The sequence below is a fragment of the Ammospiza caudacuta genome, chromosome 5, assembly GCF_027887145.1.
Source record: "Ammospiza caudacuta isolate bAmmCau1 chromosome 5, bAmmCau1.pri, whole genome shotgun sequence".
Classification (NCBI taxonomy): domain Eukaryota; kingdom Metazoa; phylum Chordata; class Aves; order Passeriformes; family Passerellidae; genus Ammospiza; species Ammospiza caudacuta.
The window spans coordinates 58171500-58197955 of NC_080597.1; the positions used below are offsets into that span (position 1 = coordinate 58171500).

Here is a 26456-nt window from a genome sequence, read left to right on the forward strand (position 1 = left end):
ATTATGTATGAGAGAAGTAGATAAAATAAAATAGGTAGCTGAGGTTATTAAAATAAATTGATTATTTTAGTCTAAAGGAAGAACAGTTAGAAATTGGGAGTAGAAACTAGCTGAGATTGGGCTTACTTATAGTTATTAATATGATTGGCCATTAACACAAAGATAAGAATGTTTTATAGTGACTAACAGTGCACTTAATATTTAGCAAAATGACTGTGTGTGCAATGTATGCACATTGAAAACTGTTTTCAGGCTGCAAAATTTATTTGCAGCCATCAGCATACAAAGGGATAATTTGGTAAGCTCACAGGAAAAAAATAGCATTTTACCCTGTTCACCATGGGAAAATCTTAAGCTTGATTAGAGGAGTTAGCTAATTGTTCTGTGTAAATGCAGAGGCATCATCCCAAGGAAGGCAGCAGGATGTGTGAAGGCTCAGCATTTTACATGTTGGACTACTCATCACAAAGCTTAAATTAGGCATCTGAGTGCAAACTTTGCAAATATTGGCCTAAATGATTACCATGAAATGTCACTTCATTATCTGAATTATACTTGCTGTTGGGTCATGTTGAAATAATCTCTATTAAAAAAATAGACAGTGGCTAAAAAGCAAGATTGAATAAAACGGCAATTTCAGGTTAGAGTTTGACATTAATTTAAGAAGTTCTGAGTATCTCAAAGATTTCGGCCATGCTGGAAGCCTCCCTCAGTCTTGTTTTTTCTGGTATTTCTGGGACAGGATGTTCTTTACTTGTACAATCTTGCTTTCTCTGGAAAACCAACTGCTTCCAGGTTCTGGACACAAACTAGAAGCAAATGTTTGACTCAATCTCAAATAGGCTTCATTTCAAACTGTGAAACTTCATTTCAAATCCTCTCACAGTTCAGAAACATTTTGAACTGTGAGAGGATCTATTAAGGTTCTCCCTCCCTCTCTTCCCTCTCCCTGGGCACTTCATACCCATTTCTGAAAGGAGAAGGTACCTTTCTCTTTCTGGGGCATGAGTAGAGAGTTACACATTCCTACTACCTGTTGGGTGGAAAGTTTCTTCTCTGCTCCACGAAGCACAAGCATTGGGGGAGTAGAATGCACATCCAAGGAGTTATCCAGTTCCTAAACTACATCCACCTTGACTTCCAGTTAAATGAAACACTGAAGTCAAAGCACATTCTGGTTCCATACTGTGAAACCGTAATGTCAACAGCACAAAGTGCAAACTCTTTAAAATACACGAGAACAAAGATAGCCAAGGAAGGGGACAGCAGGAAGGAAGTTCTAATACCACACAGAGGGAAACAAGAAGATTCTTTGTCCCTCATCTTTGATGAATGCTGTAAAATAAAGAGGCAAATGAATGAGTAAGAGCAATAAAACTCCTGAGACAATAGGTCGCTATATTAATTAACATGGTGTTCCAATCAATCAGCAATATTGGGTAATTGGAAAGCCTTCAGCTAGAGTAGCTGCTCCAAAGGATGATTCTCTAATTTTTGTCCCTTTTAAAAACTTCAGGCTTTTGAGTCCCACAGAAATATTTCCATCCATTTCAGTGAACCATTTAACCTTCTTCCTTTCTGCCATCCCCTTCCTTTTTAATAAATTAGCTTGCTTTACACTTTAAACTTCTCTTTCCTGGATTGCGGTGTTTTTAAAATAACTAACTGGACTCAGAGGGTATAGAATATGGATTGGGAAAAAAGAAAACTAAAACTAAAACAAGACAAAAAATACTGCAATGTCTTTTTCTTGTTCTGTACTATAAACCTACGTTCATCTATATGAGCTCACTCAGATGCCATAAAGGCCTTTTTATAGATAGGCAACAACAAGGACACCATCAGTGCTAAAGGCAGTTATCCTCATGTCACCATAGGATTAACTGTGGTTATAGTTAATAGGATGATTGTTAAAAATAGCAAGAGAAAATGTGAGATGAAATAAGTTTTTGCTGCTGAGTTGCTTTTTCACTATTACAAGGCACTCAAAGACCTTGTATTGTATTAAAAACCTGCAGAATTTTTAAACTGAACCATTGAACTACATTGCATATTGCAGATCTAATGATAGAGATGGAGGATCAGACAAATGATATCAACGAAGCTGGAATTCCAGTACTAGACTACAAAACGTACACAGACAGAGTCTTCTTCTTGCCCTCCAAAGATGGAGAGAAGGATGTGATGATCACAGGAAAGCTGGATATTCCTGAGGCCAGGCGCCAGACCGTGGAGCAGGCTTTGTACCAGTTCTCCAACCTCCTCAACAGCAAATCATTTCTCATCAATGTGAGTACTGAACTAGATGCACCTTGTCTCTTAGCTAGGCACACCTGTGTGTATGTGTGCAAGACAGCAGGTTTGCAAGCACAACTGAACAAAAATTAATAAAAATAAGTGATTTTCATATGGTTCTGATTTCACAGTAACCACTGCAGATATGTGGCATCACAGCCAGGGCTTCATGTTGTATCTCACACTTCTGTGCCAGATCATGTAATATGGAGTTAGTCAACTAACTAGTTAGCCCCCATTGCAGGGGCTGTAAACAGCAGGTATTTCCCAATCTAGCATAAAAACTGGTGTTACAAGTTTGGCTTAGCCTTTTAAGAAATGTGATCAGAGAGTGCTGATTCCATCCTGGCTCCTCACAGCAGTCACTTGTGGACAGCCATCTACCAGAATCTCTGCCCCAATGAAGGTAGAGGCTCCTCAAGTGGCCTGTTCAACAAGACTGATGAGTGCTCACAGCTGCTCTGAAGAGACTTATAATTGCTCACTCTCAAAAACTGAAGCTCATTGTCAGACACCTAAATATAGATTTAGGCTTCTAGCTTTTTCTCTTTTTTTTTTTTTAATGAGAATCTAGTGCTCAGCGAGTTAATGGTAGAATTAGAGTTCATGGCAGATGAGAGCACATTTACAGGTGTACTTACATTAGTGTCTTTGTAATTTGATGTGAAAGGACTGGGAATTTGGGGGAGAGGGGAGTTGATTTTCTTTTTTAAAATTGTCACAGAAGACTATTTTACATTTAATTAAAACATACTTTTAGATAAGCTTTTAGAGAAGTATTTAGATAAGCTTTTAGAGAAGTATTCCTTAGGTCAGTCCAGTACATTGTATATCTAAAATCAAAAATTAGGCAACATTTTCATTTAAGTTTTTTCAAACTTCTGAAAACTTTTTGATTCAGCGCTTAGGAGATCTAATATTAAAATAATATTGCTTGTCAGTGCAGACAAGTGTTGAGGTTCTTCAGAAACCTGTAATCTGACTTTATTTTACCTTTGTTTTCTTTTTCAGTTTATTCACACACTGGAAAACCAAAGGGAGTTCTCTGCTCGAGCTAAAGTGTATTTTGCATCTTTACTGACTGTTGCTTTACATGGAAAACTAGAATACTACACTGACATCATGAGGACGCTGTTCTTAGAACTGATGGAGCAGTATGTTGTGGCCAAAAACCCAAAGCTGATGCTAAGAAGGTTTGAATGATTGTCATATTTTCTGTATGTCTCTGGCTTTCTGTAAATGTGTTTCTGTTGCGGTATGACTGTGGTGAAATGCCGACTATCTGTAAAATCAGAAATAATTTGGCATAATAGCAGAAATAATAAAGCACATTAGCAAGACAAGCCCACCAGGAGCAGCTGTGGAAGGCACCAGCAGGATGCTGGACAGGATTGCTTATACAAATACTGCAGTGTAGAAACACCTACCTTACTTTGAAATACCACACTGAACATTTAATTTACTTTTTAGTCTAACTTTATTCCAAATGATCTAGCATTTATACCACACATCACCTCCATAATGAGCACACATAATCAGCTGCATTGTGCCTTCAATGAGGGCTTGCTCTAGTGTTTTAACCCAGCTGTTACTCCCAATAAATTTCAATAGATCTTGCTCTGTGTATGTTGTAGATTTGTAATCTGTCGGTTGTTTCCCAGTAACTGCACAACTGGGTTAAGTTTTTAGCTCTTACAGTGCAGACCCAATTTAAGATTTTGAATAAAGAATGTGTGCTTTTCAGCAGTGAGATGAAGGCACCTACTCAGGACTGATGAGCAATACAAAGCACTTATCCTAAAGCAAGTATACGCTTTCAAGACTCTATAGGGAAATCATTGCATTGGGAGACTGAATGCAGTTAAGCATGTAAAAATATTATATTTCAAGCAAGCAGTGTTTGGTTTTTTTTTTTTTTAAACTTTGTCATTAAGTACCCTTGCTATATTCAGGGTTGGTTATTTTTTTTCAGATCTGAAACGGTTGTTGAGAGAATGTTGTCTAACTGGATGTCTATTTGTTTATATCAGTACCTCAAGGTAAGAGTTGAAGTCTGTTGCCTGTGTTTTGGTTTTTTTTAATCAGTAATAATTAACAAAGCTGCACTTGAGTATGCCTTTTGATTTTGTTTTATTTCCTTTTCTTCACATAGGACAATGCTGGGGAGCCTCTTTATAAATTGTTCAAGGCTATCAAACACCAGGTAGAAAAAGGCCCAGTGGATGCTGTGCTGAAGAAAGCAAAGTATACACTGAATGACACAGGCTTATTGGGAGATGATGTAGAGTACACACAGTTGGTAAGCAAAGCATGATTAATAGATTATAAAATCATTTTTTATTTTAAAATTTATTCCTATAGTGTTAAGTCTGTACTCGGTTTTCTAGACTACTGTGAACTGCATAGAAACTCTGGTCATGGACAGGATTGTCAGTAGTTTGACCAAAACAAGTCTCCAAGCAGGAAAACAAAATTATAAAGTATCTTCTAAAGTAAAATTCAAATGCTGCCAGTGCAGAATCCATTTCATTAAATTCTTTTCATAATTTTCAGTCCGTGTGAAAAGTGGTCAGGATGTTTGGCTCCTCCCCTTTTCCCATCTAAATTCATTGGCAATTGATTTTTGCAGAATTCTTGCACTGCCTGAACTTCAGGTTTCTCCCTTGTGATTGCTGCTGATCAGCATACTGAACAGCATTTTAGAGATCATTTTGTTAGTATACCAGATTGTGCTCCTCTTCAGTCCTGTGAGATGGCTCCACAATCTCCAGAACACTTTATGAAATTCTTTCTACATTTTTTTTTTTTCTGTGTGAGTCAAGATCTCCTGAATGTGGGCAGCCCAACTGGCATTGAAAGTTGTTTATTTCCTCTCAGGGAAATAATTCCCTACAGTGCCTCTACAGCCAGCTCTGGAGACCTGTATTAGTTGCTTCAAGTGGGAAGAAATGGATATTCCTGGCCAGGCAACTCCCCTCTGAACTCAACCTTCCCCTCTATCTGACCACCAGTGCCATGGTCTAGTTCTTTTCTATTATGAATTCTGCTTTAACTTGATTCTGTTCACTGTCAGAAATTTCAACCACTTTTCAAACATACTCCAGAACACAGATTCACTGTCCTTTTGGAAAAACTCAAGCAGCCCACTTCCTAGCTCTTCAGGGAGTGTAAAATCTAGTTTTACTCTTTCTGACAGTCTTGCTGGTTTTCTTCAGGGTACAGTGTAGTGAACATCAAAGATGCACAGGCTGTCCTTCAAAGACCAATTCATAATTTTTTTCCCTTTCTAACTTGTTTTTTATTGACATGTTAGGAGTCATTTGTAGTTGTCTTCAGCTGAGAAAGATGCAGTGACATATATGCATCATGGAAAAGAAATTTAATAAAAAGTTTTATTATGTCCTTGGTTGGGGGGAAAAAAATCACCATTTTATGTATTCTGAAAGGATGCTGATGGGAGGGCTGATGGGAGAAGAGTTCAGTAGGACTTGCACTCATGGAGTCACCAGACTGTGACTTAGAGTAGCTGGATGGAGAATGTGCTGGGCAAGAAGTTTTAAGTTCAACTGATATTTTGGTGATTAGTTTAGGTACCATCTCTGTAAGTGCTGCCCATAGAAAACACACTGACTGGCAATGCTGGCTATAATTTCTGTTGTGCATGGAAAACAAAATTTATTTGCACTGTACATCATGTAAGTCTTAATGGCAATAATTCTTTATTTGGTCTGTTTCTTTTCATTTAAAAGAAGAACCTGCAATTAAGCTGTATGACTCAGTGTGAAGCAGAAAATTCATGAATGCAATCAGACGTGGGCACAACACACTTATTAGCTAGATATTAAACATTAGAACATTGTACTGTAGCAGTATTTGGTCCAGACTTACAGATTTCCCATCAAATAAATATTTTATGTATGTGCATGAGTGGAAGTTGATGAGATGTATGTATATGTGTATATACATATGATAAAAGATTATGGAGGGGTACTATTGCCATTCGTTTTTGGGACCTTTGGCATGATGATGATGTGGTAACTCTGAACAGTTAGGGAGCATTTGTGCACCAGTGTAGGTTAAAGCATGAGTTAATTCCTTCACTTCTGCCTGAAAGTGAGACAAGGTGGGTGAGTACAGCATGGAGCAGTTGTCTGCTCTATAATTGTTCTTATTTAAAAGATGAATCTGTTTTGCATCACTGGTTACACTGACATGCTGCATACTGAACCAACAGCAAAATCATGTCTAATTACCATAAAGCTAATAGGAAAAGGAAGGTGAAATCTCATGATTAGTTTGAGCATTCTGTCAAGGGACAGTGCAATCATGTTTAATTTGACTGCCGTATGGCATAGCTTTTCCTCACTTTTTCAAAATACCAGCCATGCAAGTTTATTTCTGAGTGTGATGTGATAAATTCAGGCATTGTGGTTGGCAGGACTGAATGTGTCTGAGAGCTGCAGTGTTCACATGTGCCTGGCCTCCTAAGTTACCTGACTGGCAAAAGATCCACAAGGGCTCTAAGCTGTAATACTGATTCAGCTAGTGAAAGAAAGAGGCTTTTTATAGTATCTATTTGGGTTTTTAAAATTTTTTTTTTCTGTCTGGGGAGGTATTCTGGCCATGGTTTTCTTATTTGTTATTGTCTATATTGAAACTGACACTTACATAGCAAAGCTTCTTTCAAAAAAAATCTCTCTAGATTTAGCAAATTACAGGCTTTCAAGAAATTCTCTTTAACATGAACAAAATCATGACAATACTATCAGAAAGCAGTAATATTTAAAATGCTGGAACTAGCATAAGCTACTTAGACATATTCCCTGCAGATATTAGAGTTATTAGACAACAGTAGGCAGTAAATGGGATATTCAAACACACAAGATGATAGAAATTGCATTTATATGTACATACATATGTGTGTGTGTGTGTGTGTGTGTGTGTGTGTGTGTGTGTGTGTGTTTAATGAACAGCTGGTAACAGGAAGTGAAGTTTGGAGAGCTGAACTAACTGCTCATCAGTTGAGCCATGTTAATTACCATATGTACAGAAGGAGTCTGCTCATCTTTAAAACCACTGCCATGAAGAAAGCATAAAGGAAGGCAAAAGCACATAATACTTGAGGAGTTCAACAAAGTACAGTTCAAATTATTATTGGGAACTCATGAAATTTGGGCACTGCAATACTTGGCAGTGCCCAAATACTTAGGATTATCAGGTTAAATGTGAAGCATGTAACAAGTCAGTGGTCCAACTGCTTTGTTCTCATGTGTTTCTCTTTGATAACTCCCAAGACTTAATAATATTAGCATATTAGACATGACTAAATCTCCTCTGTATCTTTTCTGTCTTGCCTTAGTGGGAGAAATTAACTGGAATTTATGATAGCTGGTTGGCTGCATAACAGCAAAAGATCCTTCAAATAATCTATACTCCCATTGCAAATACGTGTTGCTGTGCAATAATCATTGCATGGTGAATTTCAGATACTGTTTGCATTGAAATCACCCAGAGGAACAGATTCAGAGGTAGTTCAGCACTGATTTGCCTTAATAACCCTGTACATTCTTTTCTTCACAGACAGTTAATGTATATGTGCAGGAGGGAGGAAATGATTCCATACCTGTGAAAGTGCTCAACTGTGACACCATATCACAAGTGAAGGAAAAGATAATAGACCAAGTCTATCGAAACCTGCCGTGTTCTCAGTGGCCAAAAGCTGACAGCGTAGTTCTTGGTATGTAGTTACTTGTGATATTGTATTGAACAGCTGAGATCTGTTGTGTGACTTTGTATTTTCTGAAAAAAATGTCTGTAAGAGGATTTTACTGCTTGGTTATGGTTTGGTTTGTTGTTTTTGGTTGTTTGTTTTTTTTTTTTTTAAGCTGAATTCTTGTCCAGCTGAATGCAAAAATGCAGCATATTACAGCAATCTGAATATGCTTTAAAAATTAATGTTTTCTTATGAGTTAGGGTTTTTTGACTCTTAAAGTTTTGGTATACTGTCATCAGCATTGCAAGAGCCTGTTAATGATTATTGGCACAAATGAATTCATGTCTGACAGAGTCAGTATCTCAGGTACTAATTAATGTGATAATGACAGCATAGATAATTAACTGATGGAGAAGTAATGATGCAATTTCAGAAACTGGTACTGATTTTTAGTTGCCTTAATGATGGTTATTCAAAAGAATTACAGCTTACAGGAACTGCACTTTTAGGAGATGATGTACCACTTAGTCTCTGAAATCATCCTCCTTGAAGGCTTTCAAAATAACTGTTCTCTTCTTGACAAAAAAAAAAAGGAAATGGTGTTCCGTAAAATGCCTAATAGACTCAGAATTAAAGCTCCAATTTATATTTTTTTCAATATTTTCATTACTGCATTAATCTGAAAGTAGAAGATGAAATTCTTGCACTTCAGAAAATTCTAGTAAATCCCCTAAAAATGTCTTTTCTATTCCATGAAATCCTACTCTGTTTTGGACTGATAGCAGATCTTACTATATATATTTATTGAATTCTATGAGAAGGAATTTCAGTTTTTATGGATGATAGTCAGAAGTTATATACATGGTTAGGAATAGTTCATGCAAACTTCTGTGATAAAGGCCAAATGATTAAGCAATAAAAACACACGTTGGAGTATGTGCTACATTACTTCTTCTGATGTCCCACAATGTGTCAGTGGGTCTGTAAAACTTCCTTGGAGTAGGTTTTGTTTTGTTTTGTTTTGTTTTGGGGGTTTTTTTTTGTATTGCATTTTTTTAATTGTTTTTTTCTCACTTGAATTGCCCCTTAGAATGGCGTCCAGGTTCTACTGCACAGATCCTCTCGGACTTGGATTTAACATCCCAAAGAGATGGCAGATGGAAACGTATCAACACACTAATGCATTACAATGTAAGGTCTTTTGAAAATATTGTTTACACCTGTTACCTGTTTTCTTGTAATAAATAAAATTTTTATTTGTTTATAGAGAAATTTCAGTGGTACATAGAGGTTGCCCAGAGAAGTTGATAAAGAGTCAAAACAAAAACACAGGTCTGGGTCTAGTCAGTAAAAGGTTTGGACTGTGAAAGGCTGGGTCTAGACATTCTGTGCATTTTATATAAAAACACAAAACCTAAATGCCAGTACTTTGGTTTCTTCAGCATTGAAGTATCCAAATCCAAATTCCATTTTGAACATTCAACTTTTTGCTGGGCCTCGTATTCATCTTTTCTTTTCTCCACCACTTTCTACCCCTGAGAATTGTCTTTATCCTTGCTGTGCTACTTAATAAATTTTGAGTTCTGGTTTGTTCAAAAGCCCAGTCAGGAGAGCAGGTGTTGATGTTGTTGTACTGTCTGTTTTAGGTTTCATACTGTGCACTCTACCACACACTTATCTTTCCTTTGTATGTTATTTATTGCTTTCTAACAACAGTTAATCCTGACTGGGAAAGTGAAAAGTTGGTTAGTTTTCCTTAAGAAAACAGACAGGTCTGATTCTTCATGATAAACCCCTATTTTGTCCAGAGGGTACCAACACCATGTTGAGGAACCACTTAAGCCTAAAGATGCTCCTAATATTTCAGTAATCTCAGAGGAGCTGTTGATGGGATCTCTTAGAGAGTGGGAGGGAGTCTGTTCTGAATTGCAGAGCCAGTCATCCAAGGAGCCTAGCAAGGTTAGCATTTGTCATAGATTCCCTGCAACCAATCATAGAAACCCCAGTTTAAGGTTTAAGAAAGAGGTTCAGTAGCACATGATTCTATTGAAAAATCTGTGTTTCTATTTCCAAAGGTCCGAGATGGTGCCACGCTCATCTTATCAAAAATGGGCGTTTCCCAGCAGCCAGAGGATAATCAGCAAGATGTCCCAGGGGAAAGTAAGTGTCTTGTGGCCTCCCTACCTCCCTAGATGACCAGAAGTCAAAACTCACATAGTGATGCTGCCATTTTGATTTTGTTTATCAAGCACTTCCATGGAGCTAGATATTCCCCACCAGACTACATAGAGTTTATTTGTTGTGTTTCCCACTGTACACTTGAAATGGTTTTGTTTGCCCTCATTATAAAAGTCTTAAACCCTAGGGCTTTAATAATTGCTGTGAGTCCATACCCCAACTTAATAGAAAGCACTCTTATTAAACATTTCCTTACATATTTTGTTTTTTAATCACACTACATCTATACTCAAACTGTGCATTTCATCTTCCCAGAGCTTTATCTCTTTTTCTCTTTTCTAAAGCCTTTACTCATGTTCCTCTTCAAATTTCTTTCACTTCTTATTATACTGAGAATTAAATCCAGTGTTCTAGATGAACCACAGTGAAGACTCTGTGACATAATGACTGATATAATTTTTTGTACCATTTCTTACAACTGTGCTGCCTTGCAAACTCATCTCTGTACCTCCAGATTTTGTGTCTCCCTTCCTTTTGAGTGATGTTTCACCAGCTATGCTAACTTATTTTTTCCCAGGGCTTTTTAATTGACTTTGATCATTCCATGCATTTTGTCTCTTTATTAGATGCACCATTTTTCACAATTCCTTTGCTCTTTTTGAGGTTTTCAATCCTTTGTAAGTGAGCATCAGGAATTTCCTTGTAATGTTTCTTCTCTTTCACATCACTAATGCATCTGATGCATAATTCTTGTATTGCTGCCTGCTATAGTATGCTGGACTTTGCAACACAGAAGAAACCTGTTAGCTTGCAACCCTCTTAAAAGCTTTTACTTTTGTGTGTTAGTATTCCGTCTAGACCAATTTTCCATACTTCAAAATATCTTGAGACACAATATCCATTACAGCCTTGAATGCACTCAGATTTTTATGGCAATATTTACTTGTTAATATATGTTCTTTGTCACATGTATTTCCTTTACTGACTTCAGATGTTCAGTTTCTCTGAGGTTTTTTTATCCTTATATTCAGTTATTTTACATGAGGTAGAAGTTAGATTTATGGAACAATAATTGTTGAGATCATTCTTCCTCCCATGAACTCATTTGATATGCTTTTCTCTCTAGCACTGATTGCAAAGGCCATTACTTCACCTAATAGTTTCATTCCTTTAAACAGATTTACTGATCTTAGATTTAATACGTTTTGAGGGCTGGACAGTTAAACAGGTTGGAAATAATATGCCAGAAATGTACATTTTTCAAAAAGATGGGTCTCAGCTGATAGCTCTGACATATATGGCTATTTAGCAGAAAGGTTCAGACTTTGATTTGTTTTGGTGTTGGACAGGAAATTAAGATGGGCAGAATTACTTACTGTTTACTTCTTACTCTGTCCTCCTGGATTCTGTCTTTTGTGACTTTTTCCACCAGAAAGAAGAGACTTATAATGGTCATGTGTACACTGCTGCTGCTATCCTCACTCTTTCACTCCAAGTGCCCGGCATAGCTGGCCAGGCAGTGACTGTTCTGCCACAGCAGGTGCCAACCCAGCATGTTAACTTAAAAAGCCATCCAGTTTAATACAGAAGGCAGTGGAGTGCAGCCAGGCAAGGTGCTGATTCCTAATCCCTGTTCAGTGTGGCTGCACTGGTGGCTGGGGCCATGCTCACCTCACCTCTAAATGAGTGGAGTGGACTGTGAATGGAGCCTGGTGGTGCCCTTAACTTGCTTTGCTTTCTGGATATAGAATAATGGTCAGCCTTCTGTTCTGCACTGCCAACCTTCATCCTCCTCACCTCTCCACCCCTGTGGCAGGCAGTAGAGGACCAGATCACACGTTTTTCTTTTTAGGGTTAGGTTTTTTTCCTTTCCTTCTTCTCAGCAATTATATCATTCAATATGATTCAGTATGATGAAGCTCTTTGAACAAGCATAATCTATCTGTACTCCAAGGTGAATTCATTAGTTATCTGTGGGGCATGCTAAATTGTAAAGGAAAAGCAGACCTGTGGGGACAGTGCTGTCACACAGGGGCTCTTGCATGTTAGAGAAAAGTCTGCAGAGAATTCAGACCCCAAAGTATCAAGTGCTAACAGCTTCCACCGTGTTTCTTCTCTACACCTGTCTCGCACCATGGCAGTGTACAAATTTGGGATGGCAGTGTTTCATGCCAAGCTACCCTGCTTTCTTTAGCACTGTAAGGTCCTCAGAGCTATCTGGTGCCAGCTTGTTCTCTTGGAAAGCTATAAAATGTTACAAAGCTGGTACAAAGTGAGAGCCTGCTGTGACCATGATTTGTGAGACACTGTATAAAGGGGAGAGGAGAGGATCAGAGGCTTCCCCTCCCACACATACACATTTATATGGCACAGGGATTTACAGGGTTTGAATAAACAGAAATCCTATCCTGACTATGAATGAGGCTTGTGACAAAGTGGATTTCCTTTTATTCAGTCTCATTAACTTGCACCTTCTGCATTGAGAAGTGTCAGCTGAAGCCATTGACTGTCAGCCAAAGTAGGAGGCTTTGCACCGACCGAAAATGTAAAACCATGTTCAGAGATGTTGCTCTAAATCCTGGCATTGCTTCTGTGCTGCTTTTATTCAGAGCTTTTAACAGGAAGACACTGGAAGCTGGAGATTGTGACAAATTAAATGCAGCATCTTTTGCTTCAGGAGACAATAAATGCAGTTACTAATTTGTATCAAGAAGGAGAATGGTTCCAGTGATTTCATACTAGTATTTCTGCACTGAACTATAAACCAAAACAACACATTCTGTTGTTTTGGGTGTTTTTTCCTGATATTATGTTTTGGGCTTTTTTTGTTTGTTTTGTTGGGTGGTGGTTTTTTCCCCTTTTTTAATTATGAATAAAAATAGGCACAGGGTTGCAGATCAGAAATACTAATTAGCAGATCTGTTAGGGCAGCCCTTCCTCCATCTCCATGGAACAGTATTCATGAGGTAGGGGAGACTGGAAAGAAGATAATTTGCTGCAGGTCGCTCAAGGGGAAAGGGGCTGCATTGTCTCATGTTTACATCATGGTTCCTACCACTGTAATTGGTCAGCACAGTCAATTTTTGCCATTAACACTTCCCCCAACACCCCAATAATTATTTTATATTGGCCAAAGAATGTCCAAGGACCAAGACAAAGAGCTCAGGGGGAAGCATTTGACCCCCTGGACACAATCTTCTTCCTGCTTACAGCTTGATGCTTAGTGTGACTAAGGAGCTAAAAAGGAGGTATTTCCCCCTATCTTTTATTTTCTTTATTTCCTACTTTCCCATTGAGGAAAATATTATCTCATAAGACTGTTATTTTCTCTTAGCAACCATGTTGCTAACATGTTTTCTTGGTCCATGTTCTGAATTTCTCTTCCTCTTTCTTCCTGCTATTTATACAAATCAAGTGAGATCTTCGGGTTGCAGAAGTTCATCTGCTTGAGCTGTAGTCCCTTGATCCTTACTCTGCTATGAAATAACTACTATTCCACTAGTAGCCAATTCTGCTGTTGCTAAACAAACACAGACCAAGCTCAGCTGAGTGTAAGAGCCAGTGATCTCAGTGGAAACCACTTTAGCAGTTTCCTCTTCTGTCCAAAGTTAAACTGGACCATCTACCATCAGGAGGGCAAAGAGAGAATGAATTCCTTTGATTCAAAGCAGGAAGCAGGAGTGCAATAAAGAACTGACATAAGGCTGGAATATAGTTTCTGGTCTAACTGCCTGATTTGATCTGTTAATTTCCAAAAGTGAATAACAGGGATTGCAAAAGAAATTCCATACTTCATGCCCAGCAGTGATTCTTATTGTACTGGCAGATGATTGCTATGAATGGCATCTATTGTGAAATCACAACTGCTTCAAAATAAAGTGATAGCTTTTATTTTTTCTGGCTTCATTCACATGAACTTCCAGGTTGAATTAAGGACTCTCAAAGGACAATGTGATTTAATGTGGGATTTATATTTCTTCCCTACCTTGTTAAAAAGAAGTAAATGTCCCAGAAGGCTGCAAAACTAATGCTTTTCATGAGAATATATAAAGTAGATTCAAGCAAAAGTGTTGGCTTAGCCAAATTACTCTTAAATGTTATTTTCCCCTGTGATGTAAAATATTGAATGTACATGCAAACTGGGAAATTCAATGTAGCTGTTGAGGAACTTAGTTAATTGACTATTATGGTCAAAGTTAATGCAATTAAAAACTAATATTTTGTGTTGTAACCAGGATTCAGTTAAGTTAGAGGTGTATATTAAGGCATAAAACTTAGCAGAATGCAAAATAATTTGTACCGTGGGGCTGAATCACAATTTTTATGGGAAAAATAACTTTCATATTTTTAAGATGTCAATAATTTTAAATATACTGATTCAATAACTTCCACTGGAAAAGCACTATTGCTTTTAGGGACTGTGCCAAGTAGATGCAAAAGTTCAGGAATTAAAGGAAGAACAAAAAAACCAGGAGATTTGAAAGTGACAGAGAAACCCTTTTCAAGGAATATTAATGGCAAGTTAATTGTATCATCTCTTTTAGAACTGTCTGTAACAGAAGCTCCTTAGGCATGGAGTTTGAGCAACAGTGTGGTGCTGAAATGCAAAACCGCTTTTATGCACTGTGTGTTGTTGGTCCAAGCCCTGGCACTGGGTGCAGGGCCAAGCCCCAGGCAGCACAGAGAGGCACTGTGACCATCCATTATCATCCAAGGGCTTGCTCCTGTTTCTGCTTTATTGTAACAGACTTGATGGGAGTCTCTCCCTCTGGTTTAAACTATGAATACTGACAAACAATTTTTTAAAAAATCTTATTAGAATGTATATGAATTTGCTTCAGTCATTATCTCTGGCTGCTGGAGTTCATGTAATCTCAGGGAAGGGATGTATTTTTCCTCCACTCAGCTACAAAGTCAAGTGGTGCTTATCAAATGGTGATAAAAGGAAAGTTTGAACTGAGGTACCATACTTTGACCTCAGCAAGTGGAGTAAAGATGTGAATTGTAATGGTTTTACTGAGAGAAAAGGTTGTACCAGGAGTAGGCTGCAATTTGTATTTCTGTGGTGGCTATGGGGTCAGACCTAGCTAAGATTCTATAACTTGATTGTGTCTTTGAGAATTCACAAAGAATAAAATAACTTAATTGTGTGAACCTCAAAACATACACATACTGTGTTTACATGACTGTTGTGATTTAGGAATGGTATTATCTAATTTACTTTTCTACCACTCCAAGCCATGCCCTGCTTGCTCACTTTCCCCTGCACCTCCCCCTCCCCTGCAGTGGGATGGAGAGGACAATGGGAGACACAAAAGGTAAAAATCATGGGCTGAGATAACAATTTACTGGAAACAGCAAAGAGATGAGAAAAGAAAACTAATGACAGTGGATATAAGAAAAGAAACATTATTGCTCACCATAGAAACCCCCAACAACAGACAGTACCTGACTGCTCCCTCTGTTATGCTATTCCCACTGCTCCCTCCAGCCTGAAACTGGCATCACTCCACTGCTCCCTCCACACTTACTCCACTGGAAGGAACCCCTTCTCCCCAGAGGAAACTCCCTTCTCCCCACCTGTGACAATGACATTTAGAACAACCTCCATGTCCCAGCCATGACTCTCCTGGCTACTGCAAAAATTATCCCTGTCCTGGCTTGAACCAGGACAAGGACCAAATAGAAGTTTTCCTATTGTGTGATTCTTTCATCACCCTTTGATCTTGACAAAAGCCAGTTTTTTTCATCTCTGTGCCACTGAACATTTAGTACTTGAGTTGTGTATGTTGGACAGGAACAGAGTAATCTAGATCCCTTTGGCAAGAGGACAGGTATGTTAAGGACAGGGAACGTGTATATGTGTATATGATTACTTTGTGTTGCTGTTTTGGGGTTGGGTGTTTTTTATAATTATTACAATTACTGTTTCTAGGGCATGCGCTCCTGGAAGATGAAAACAAGGTCTGGCATCTAGTCCGGCCAGTGGATGAAATGGATGAAGGGAAATCAAAGCGGGGCAGTGTGAAGGAAAAAGAGAGGACCAAAGCTATTACAGAGATCTACCTGACCAGACTTCTTTCTGTGAAGGTAGGGCTCAGATGTGCTATAGTTAACTTTACTTCTACAGATTTTGATACACAACTGAGGCAATAGATGCAAATATTAGTCATGTGTTCATCTGCAGTTTGGAATATGTGCCATGTACATACAAGCTGGTGTTCAAGGCTTCAAGTGATTAACATGCCCTGAGGAGCTTTACTGGGAAGGAGATAATGTACAACTCCTGCTCAAAGCTGAGAACCATGACTGTGTGATTGTTAAATAAGGATTTTCCTTGCAAGACAAAGATGGATATTCTGCTCTGTGCCACCTGTTTAAATAATACTTTGTTGGTTTTTCTTTTGAACTGAATGCTTTATAAATTCTTATATTTCTCTGTTCTTGTATGGGATCAATGTTCCAGTAAAACCCAAAAAAAACCAAGTTTCCAAATAATAATAGTGCTTTTATAGAATTTTTTGTGCCTCTACTGCAGAATTGATAACGAGCAAAATAATTTTTTAAACATTTCTCCATGAAGAAAGAATTAGAATTTAGAATAATGTGTTTAATGACCACAAAGCCAGGCTCCTTTTGTGAAAATGAAGTCAGTCTGGCTCCAGCTAAGGCCACTTGTCCAAGCATGGAAGTGGATATGAAGGAAAGTCTTTGGCTAGATGACATAGACTCAGGATGAAGAGCCAAAAAGATGCTTGCATCCCTTTCTTCTGATAATAAAGTCACTGCTTTGTATTCCCAATAACCATTTTATAGGTTATTACCAAGTCTGGAGCTTTACTGACTCATAAAATGTTGGTGAGGTATTACAGCTGAGATCACAGCTACCCCTTCAGCCCTGGGACTTGTGTGTTCTGGCTGACAGCAGAATGTCTCAGAGCTCCTTGCCATCTGGCTCCCTTCCCTGTTTGGAGGCTGTCAGCTGGAGTCATGGTTGGGAAGAGGATGCAGCCCTTCAAAGGTCCCTGTAGGGCCAATCAGTTGGCTGGGGATGAGCTCTGTGTGGCCTCAACAGGGTCCTCTCTAAAACAAGGGGACAGTCGCAGAGGTTGCCATTGCTAAGATCCAGGCTGATGCCAGAATCCAACAACTTCTTGGATGCTTCACTTCTGGACTCTGTGGATCCCATGAAGCTGAGTCAGACTGGATGTCTGATAAGGCCCATGTGCCTGCCCTTAGCCAAAAAGGGCAAATGCTCACTGGTACTTCTTCCTCTCAGTTTGTCTTTAAAAATTGCAGTGCTCTGCTGTCAGAGAAACTGGATGTGGGAAGCTGAAAAACCTTTAAAAAGTGGCTAAAAATTATTTCATGTGGGCAATGATCCCGAAGGGTAAATGTAGCAACCAATTTCTGCTTCTTCTGTCAAGCAGAAGGCACACCTTGCTGTGCAAACCATAGGATCTCTGGTGAAGTCACAACCTTTGAGTCTAGAACATTAAATTGTGCTTTAGAAGGTCTTTACTGCGTTGGCAGTTTACAAAGTCACTGCTCTAAGAAATTGCTGACTTTTTGTCACTCTTAGCCCTCAGGATAAAGGCCATCAGTGACAGCAGCTGGATTATGTCCATAGGAATAAAAGATGCTGAGTTCAGCTTGTAACACGAATGAAACTGATTTTTTAAAATTTGCTTTTAGGGGACACTTCAGCAGTTTGTAGATGACTTCTTTCACAGTGTGCTCAACTCAAACCATGTGGTACCACCAGCTGTGAAGTACTTCTTTGACTTTCTTGATGAACAAGCAGAAAAACATGACATCAAGGATGAAGATACCATTCACATTTGGAAAACGAACAGGTACAGTATGAACAGAGTCATTCATGTATTGCAGAGAAAAAAGAGTATAATTCCCAGGTATATACTAACACTCTTACCATAAATCAAAGTAAATGTCATTTATAATCCTCAGAATTTTGAGACAATATGTTTGTGTGATGAAAAAGATTCCCTGTAAGCCTAAGAAGAGGCAAAAAATGAAACCAGTTTACCTATGGGATTGTCACTGGCAGATTTACCATGTTTTATTTTTTGTCTTTCCTCAGAGAAGAGGAAAGCAAGAGACAAATGGGACTAGATTTACCTGTCAAATCACAAAATCTAATACATACTACTTTGTAGCTTCCCTGACCATGCATACATCCTTCCTTGCTCTTTTGGGGCACTCAAGGTCCTTCTCATATGAGTTTTCCTGAGAGTGAAGAGTTGATTTTCAGGCATGGAACCCAGGCAAGCTTGTATAAGTATTGAAATATAAAATTAAACATCACTGTTGTGAGGAGATGAAAATGCAAAGCCCATACTTGATTTCATGTGATTTTTTTGTTGTAGAATATTTATTGTGTAAAAAGGATTATTTTTCTTTTTCTTTGCTTTGTAGCCTGCCTCTTAGATTCTGGGTAAACATACTGAAAAATCCCCATTTCATCTTTGATGTTCATGTTCATGAAGTAGTGGATGCTTCCTTGTCAGTCATTGCACAGACTTTCATGGATGCTTGCACAAGAACAGAGCACAAATTAAGCAGAGTAAGTGATTTGCATTCTACATCCTGACTATGCTCATTCCTGACGAGACAAAGGGCATCCTCACAGACAATACCCATTCTCTGAGGAGATACAGCCTTGATCGTTTCTTTTTAGTTTTATAATGAAGTTAACATTTCATCACTTAACAGGTGGGTGAACTGTCAGTATTTCTGTGTAGTCTGCCAATTGATGCTGTTGAAAAAGTAGCAAATAGCAACTGCTTTTATAAAAAGCATGTTTTAAAACTGAGTATTTCAGGTCCACCAATAATTTATCATCACCTAGCATTAATACTTTTGTAAAACTCAGCAGTAATACCATGTGTAAGCACCATCTTTTTACTAAATAATCCCACCTTTGTTAATAAGTATCCAAATGTTAATATCTTTTAAGCTCGAGTGTAGGTGAATATAAAGGCTTGATCCTATATTCTTTACTTTCTTTTGCTTCCTAGAAATGTTCATAAATAACTACATTTTTCCATATTCTAAATTTTTCAGGATTCTCCGAGTAATAAATTACTTTATGCGAAAGAAATCTCTAACTATAAGAAAATGGTGGAAGAGTAAGTATCAACTCTTTTCATGATTTTTCAGTTTTTAGGATTTTAAGCCTGTGTAAGAGGAAAAGAGAATGCTGATATAGTCAAAGTCAGCTGTCAAATATTAAAAATTTTACACCCAAAGGTTTAAAGATGCCCTTGGTGGTGGCATTGGCAGAGTTGAAATGGAGCTCCATTAGGACCCAGGGCATATTCTTGTCTGTACAGACAGATGAATAGATTTATTCAGGAGAAAATATGATGCTGTTTTCTGCAGTTTGCTACCCACATGATCTGTCTAACAAATGCTGCACTTCCATAAGTCAGTAGAGACCAAATCCTGAAAACATTTTCAGAAACATTTTTTTTTCTATGCTGTCTCTGACTTTATTCATTTGCTAATTGGAAATTCTGTTAATATCATGGAAGATCTGCCACACAAAAAAACTCTTGACAGTTTTAAGACCTAAAATAATCATTATCTGCAATTATAGATTTTTCTTTCTCTGGTACGTTCCTGTACAATCAGGTAAGATTTACCTCTACTGCAAATGCTCTAATATTGGAAAGCAGGATTGCTGAAGGAATCACTGGTCTGTTGTGTCTTCTTCCTATGTTAGTAAGGAAGCATGTTTGAAATAATGGCAGAATTACCAGAAAGAAACAGTTTATTTTCCTAACTGAAACTCCTTTTTAATCTCTGGCAGTTACTACAAAGGTATTCGTCAGATGGTGCCAGTGAGTGACCAAGACATGAATACCCATCTAGCAGAGATTTCTAGGGTAAGAATAAAATCTATTTTCTTGTAGTGAAATTGGAGCCAAGTGTAATACTGGGTTTTTTGTCTTCTCTTTCTATCTCAGCAAATGGGGTCTTTTGTATGTGCAAATATCAGACGATTTCATAAATCTCTGAAATACTCCTGTTCATTGTAGTCATGCCAATATTTCAAACTTTGAAATGTTGATTATTGAATGGAATCAAGAATCCTTATTGTTATTAATGTATCTGAGTTATGTAGGAAATAGAGCACAGTGTTTGGGTTTTTCACAGCCATTGTGGTAAAATTATACACTCTTGAACTGTGCTTTCTCTCCACAGCACACAGAGGATTTTTAGCATTGATCATACTGACAACGAGTAGTGACTGAATTCACAGTGCTACCACAGCAAAAATTAGATTCCAGAAATTATAGAGGAGGCATGAACATTAAGTATAGCATATTTTAGAACAGTCTATACAGGGGCAATACTTCTGCTTTATGCTACATGTAAGAAGTTCATCGTGCTTGCTCAGTGGCAGATTTTGCATTGTAGGTTATTTGGGTTACCTCACGTGGAGGAGAGCAGAGTGTGGTTGTTGCTATATGGGCCTTTGGCTGGAGATGGGTGGAACAAAGTCAGTTCAAAACCTGCTTCAGCCTCGAAACAGCCTGTCTGCTGTGCAGCTCAGCTCAGCTCGGGCAGGCTCTTGCCTTTGAAGCACTCTATTTAACTTGGGGAACCCGGAGAGTCCCTCACCAGCCCTAAAGACGTTGTTTAGCCTGAGCAAGAAGGCAGTGTATTTACCGGCTGGTTTGCTCATTTGCTTAATTTAGTTGAAGAGTTCTAGCGTAAGGAGGATGTTTGGGGAATTTTTTGCGGTTTGTTTATTTCAGTGCCCTTAGGACCTAACATTTTGCAGATCAACATCCTCATGAGAGCATTTCTATTTTCAGTCATTTACTACAAAACTCATCTGCAGTGACATTTCATTTTACAGTTCACTTTATTTATTACATAAATTGAGATGTATATAAAATTAGAACATTTGGTGATTAAAAGTAAATTCAATATAATGTTTTAACATTAGCAGGATATGTTCCTCCTTTCTATTTTCATTATAAATTATGATCAAAATTAACATGGAAGGAGTGATTGAACACTGCAAATTTTGACCAGCTCTAAAAGTGACTTTTATAGAGCAAGGGAAGATGGATGTTTCTCTGCTGCTTTATCCCTGGGGTAATCATTTATGCCAGTAGCAATATTCTGCAATTCTTCATTTTCTTAACTAACTTAAAAGACTAAAGGCATAGCTAGAGACTTGAATCCTACACATTTGAATGAAGAACATCTGTTCAGACAGGTAGAGCACATTCACTAAATAAGTCATATGTGTGGGGGCAGGGGGAAGATAAGGTAATGGAAGGGTTATTTCCTGCTTCATTTGAAGTCCTTTCTCTCTCTCTCTCTTCTCACTATCCCCCCGCCTCCCCCCCCCCCCCACCTTTCTATTTCCATGTTTCGGGTGGCTTTTTCCAAATGTACATGTGCTTATAATATTGATGAGTTACACCTTTGCTGTAGTGGAGTGTGAATAATTTTCAGGATGTAAAAAGAGCTGGAGAAAGGATTTCAAACACCCATGATGACTGTGTCAGAACCAATGCTTAATATCTCAACAATATGTAGATTGTACTGGGTAAATGCTTTAGCTTTTCACACCCATGCTGCTAACAGATGTTTGAGCTGTAGCCTGTGGTTTGACGTTCAGAATTCAAAATATCTTCCCCCTCCAACATTGAGTTATGGGCAGGCTGGAAAAATACCAGAGGGAAAGCCTTGATCTAAAAATCACCAACCAAAAGTTTTCTCACTCCTTTTCTCTGCCCCAAGTGTCATTCAACAAAAATTAAACACAGAGCTTGCATTTGGAAATTTTGTCAGTTGTACCCAACAGTTGTGCATGTGCATAAGTTTCAGCCGTGTGTGATCCTATTTTGACATGTTTGCCGCCTGCTTGTGTTAACAGGCACATACTGATTCCTTAAACACGCTTGTGGCTCTACACCAACTCTACCAGTACACTAACAAATACTATGATGAGGTAAGTTATGCCTTTGTTTTCATGCTTTAATGTCAGTGGTAAAAGGTTATGAAAGCTAACATTAGTCAAAAACAGTGACTTCTGGATTTCACTGAATGATCAGGTAAAAGCAGTGCTGAACAAAAACCTTGCAGTTATATACACTGCTTGGCAATTACACTGGTCAAGATAATGTCCTTATAAATGAACAATTTCATTATGGCTATCTGGTTTTGGTAGGGATAGTTTAATGGATAGTTTAACAAGATCTGAAAGATAAATATATTTAAAAATCACTTCTCTTCAGTTCTACCATCCTAATAAATATATAACAATGTCACCAAGCAAAAAGTCATCAGAGCTATATCAGGTTTCAAGACAGTGTGCCTTTTTATTAGGAAAAATTTGCTAAACTTGTTTTGCTTGTAGGAATTGGAGCCATGACATTTTTATTAGTTAAAATGCTCTTTAAACTTCCCTGTGTGGTACCATCCCTGTTTTGCCATGCCAAGTGAAGTGCCTGCCTGCAGTAAACCAAAGCAGAGTAACTGTTGAATGTCGCCTGATTCAAAAGCAGGCTCACAGCTTCAGTTTAAAAAGTTTCTTTGGTTTTTCACACCCTGTGGAAAGGGGGACAAAGAATATCCCAGAGTAGCTGGGCTGTGGCTATGGCTCTCCAAACTTAATCTGAGGACAAAAAGAGAGAAGGAAACTTTTATTCAAAGGTTTCCATGGAAATGAATGCCTCCAGAAAACCTTCAGAATTGAAGCAAGTAAGAACAGATGCTGAATCAAAAAGGAGCACAGTACATGTGAGCTCTATTCGCTCAGTCTTGCACCTCAGCACAGTTTGTGTTTTCACTTACATTCAGCACTGAAGACAGTGAGTCGCATCCTTCACTGCAGCTGCTTTATACAGGAGCAGCCAGCCTCTCACAGCTTTTAAACAGATGCAAGCAGGGAAAATCAAATCACCCTGAGAACTCTTGCAATGATGGTCAGTGGGGGAAGCAGACAGAGGAATGTAGGCCAGCCCCATGGCATTCCCTCACCCCTCACCACCAGTGCTTTCAGCACCTTCCCAAATATGTCCGTAGTTTGACCTCTTACAAAAACACTCGGGGACCCTGAATGACAGCTGAACTGTAAATCCCTGATTCATCCACACCTCGGGCAGAGCCACCAGCCTGTGGCACTTCATCAGTGGCAGGCCAGCACACCCCAGTATGTAGCTGCAGCTCTTCCCTTCCACGTACATCACTGTGTAGCAATGAGGTGCATGTGATGAAAAGGCTGCTAATTCAGAATTGTGGAGATAATCTGTCAAGAACTATTCAGTAAAATTAATCAAGCTTATTTATTTTCCATGAAAATGTTTTAATTTGCATAAATTGGAACATTTTGCAGCTGCCCTTGTCTTTATTACTGACACAGTGGTTCCCAGCATGTGCTCTACCTTCTGCATCTCTGCAGGGCTTGACAATGACTAAGTGGGTACATTCTAATTGTCCACATTTATAGGAAGGATATATTCACCAGTAGAGATAATCATAAATTATTTAGTCTAAATTTGAGGAGTTACAGCTAGATATAATTGTTTAAATTAAGGAAACCATATCAAATTAAATCAGGCCCAGTTTAAATACTGCAATAAGTGTTTATTAGGTCTGTCTTGTAAAAATATTTTCACACTTTAAAAACAAATTCATTAAAATAATTGTTTCTAAACAAATTTGCTCCAGTGTTGGAAATGCAAACACTATACCAGCCCTTCAAAGTGAAATTATTGGCTAGATTGATTCTGACTGCATTAATCTCCATTGTCAGTGGTGTTCAAGAAGTAATAAGAACCACGGGTAGTGACAGGCAAACTCCATTTTTCCATCTTTGTACTTGCAAGTCTATATAGTATTTAAACAGTGCTAAAGGTTTCTGCTTGATTACACTGTCAGACTTATATTAATAAAGCCAGTTCTAGAAAAGGAATGGTTTTGTCACATAACATATTTTTCTAATGGAGAAATCTAATAGCTGGTGGGAAAGTTTTCCTAAAGGATGGTGGAAATGAAAACCTTTCAAAACCTTTTGAATTTGATCTGGGAAACCCTAAAAACTCTATTTGAAGAAAAGCCTTCTCATAACAGCTGACCTTTACTGGCTCTTGTTTTCAAATCCCTTGTGTCTTAAGAGTCATATCCTCTTATAGATATTCTGTACAGCAGAGCCTGTGGGATGCTGGGGGCTCCTCAGAGGAGCTATTTGCTTTCCTGAGCTATGCTGTGCTGGGCCAGAGTCTTGGCATTTCTTGGTGATAGCCAAAAGGGAGCTGCTGGCTTTATTCCTCATCTTGCCTACAGGCACAGGAGACCTTGCGTGGTCCTGCCACATGCCTGTGCATGGACCACCCAGGAGCTTCTCATAACTGCAGCTCATGGGGATGGGATATAATTACTGATGGTAAATGACCCTCAAGCTGTGTAGGGTGCACTGTATGTAAAAGCACTGTTTCTTAAATAGCTCTGAGGAAATTCCTCCCCTGCCTGCTCCATCTTGGAATGTAATATTTTACAAGATAAAGCGCTATCAATTAATTTGCTTGTATCCCAACATAATGGGAAACATTACAGCAACTTATATAAAGTTACAATCATTTTTACTGCCTTTGTGAAAAAAATAGAACATGGGGCCTAATAGATGGACTTTGGTACAGAGTGAATGCAAAAGACTCTTTACAACCAAAGTAGTATCAAACACTTGGTCTCAGAACTATGTCATACATTTTAAGCTAAATTATTCTAAACTTTCTGTGTTTATATCTTCCAGATTATAAATGCACTTGAAGAGGATCCAGCTGCACAAAAAATGCAGCTTGCCTTCCGTTTACAGCAAATAGCAGCTGCGCTAGAGAATAAAGTGACTGACCTTTGACTCAAAAGCCGCAATAAAGAAATCTGATCTGAAGATGTTGAAATTCATTCTTCCTGTTAAGGAAATAGTGTTCTATTTTTTAATGTATAATTACAACTTTAAATGAAAGATTTCATGGTTTTTTGATAGCAGAGGTGTAATGTAAAGAATTTTTACTGTAAATTATGCTTCTAATTAAAAGCTGTGTTGTGTGTAAATGAATCTTCTGTGGGAAAGAGTCCTTTGGTTGGGGGCAGGGTGGGGGGTGGAAGAAGAAAGACCTATCCTTCATTTGATTTAGTAGAATCTGAGACATCAGCATTTAGAATTCATTATGCAAGTAAATTCAATACCATAGCATCCTTTCTACCTTAAGCAATATTTGTACTAGGAAAACAATAACATACTCAGAGACACATGCAATATCCCCTTTTATTTTGATAACTGGAAATTGACTTCCATAGAGCTCTAAAACTTGGTCTGTGCTCATAATGAACATAGCGAACAAAGTGTCCATTTTCTCTGCAAGATCTAAAAATGGGATTTGCTACCACTCATGGTTCTAATTTAATTATTTATCTTAAGGGTGATGCACCCACCACAGTTGGATGTGAGAGAAATAAGTGTAATCTCAATGTAGAAGAGTTCTACTGATGAAGTCTTGTTCGGTTCAGAAATCACTGCAAAGAAGGAATCAGTCCTTAAAACTTTAAAACTCTTTGTTATTATTGTGAGTTTTATGATATATGCTAATGTGCCTTACTTGTACTAATTCTGTGAATCTGATGAATGGTTTTGTAAAAAGAAGCAGATCAGAAAAATAAGTATTTATGTGCTATTGAATGACTTTTGTGTGAAAAACATGACCAGCAGAATGCTTGTAATTAGCTGCTTGCCGAGAGTGTGCTGTTTAACATGATTTGATTATGTATAATACCCTCTTTTAGAATGGTTCTGATGATTTTTTATTTGAATCTTGGAACTGTCCTAGAAATACCATCACTTGTTTTTATTGTATCTGTGATGTAAAATACTACTATGATATTGGAAAAAATCATATACTCATCTATTGAAAACCACTCAGTCAGTTTTGAGCCTTGGAATGCTGCATTTGATTGAATACACACTATAATCCATAGCAAAGAAAATTGAAATAACTTGTCAGAAAGTGTGTGTTTACAATATAGGTAAGCGCCGTACAAATCAGAAAGTTAGGTACGTCTTCTTAAATTGCTGTATTGCACATCAGAGAACTTTACTTCTCTTTGTCTTGCAAGTTTTTGGCAGTAAAGTAGCATTTTAATGACGTGCTGCCATCTGTACTCCTTCGTTCATTGTCCTGCCAAGCACCCGGACTCTGCTGACTCTCAGCAAGCTAATGCAGTGTCT

General features: G+C 38.1%; 1 protein-coding gene across 3 annotated transcripts in view; it reads left to right on the forward strand.

Annotated features, from left to right (window-relative positions):
- PLXNB2 (plexin B2) overlaps positions 1 to 25289 on the forward strand; it is a 250394-nt gene extending 225105 nt beyond the window's left edge. For all 3 annotated transcript variants that reach the window (XM_058804457.1, XM_058804458.1, XM_058804460.1), the window contains 14 exons: positions 2060 to 2289; positions 3307 to 3488; positions 4268 to 4334; positions 4448 to 4594; positions 7876 to 8032; positions 9099 to 9199; positions 10084 to 10168; positions 16122 to 16276; positions 17882 to 18042; positions 18623 to 18770; positions 19271 to 19335; positions 20019 to 20094; positions 22107 to 22181; positions 24984 to 25289. In XM_058804457.1, the coding sequence (XP_058660440.1) occupies positions 2060 to 2289; positions 3307 to 3488; positions 4268 to 4334; positions 4448 to 4594; positions 7876 to 8032; positions 9099 to 9199; positions 10084 to 10168; positions 16122 to 16276; positions 17882 to 18042; positions 18623 to 18770; positions 19271 to 19335; positions 20019 to 20094; positions 22107 to 22181; positions 24984 to 25088 (1754 nt within the window). In that variant the 3' untranslated portion in view covers positions 25089 to 25289. The remainder of the gene's footprint in view (positions 1 to 2059; positions 2290 to 3306; positions 3489 to 4267; positions 4335 to 4447; positions 4595 to 7875; positions 8033 to 9098; positions 9200 to 10083; positions 10169 to 16121; positions 16277 to 17881; positions 18043 to 18622; positions 18771 to 19270; positions 19336 to 20018; positions 20095 to 22106; positions 22182 to 24983) is intronic.
- Positions 25290 to 26456: the final 1167 nt, after the last annotated feature.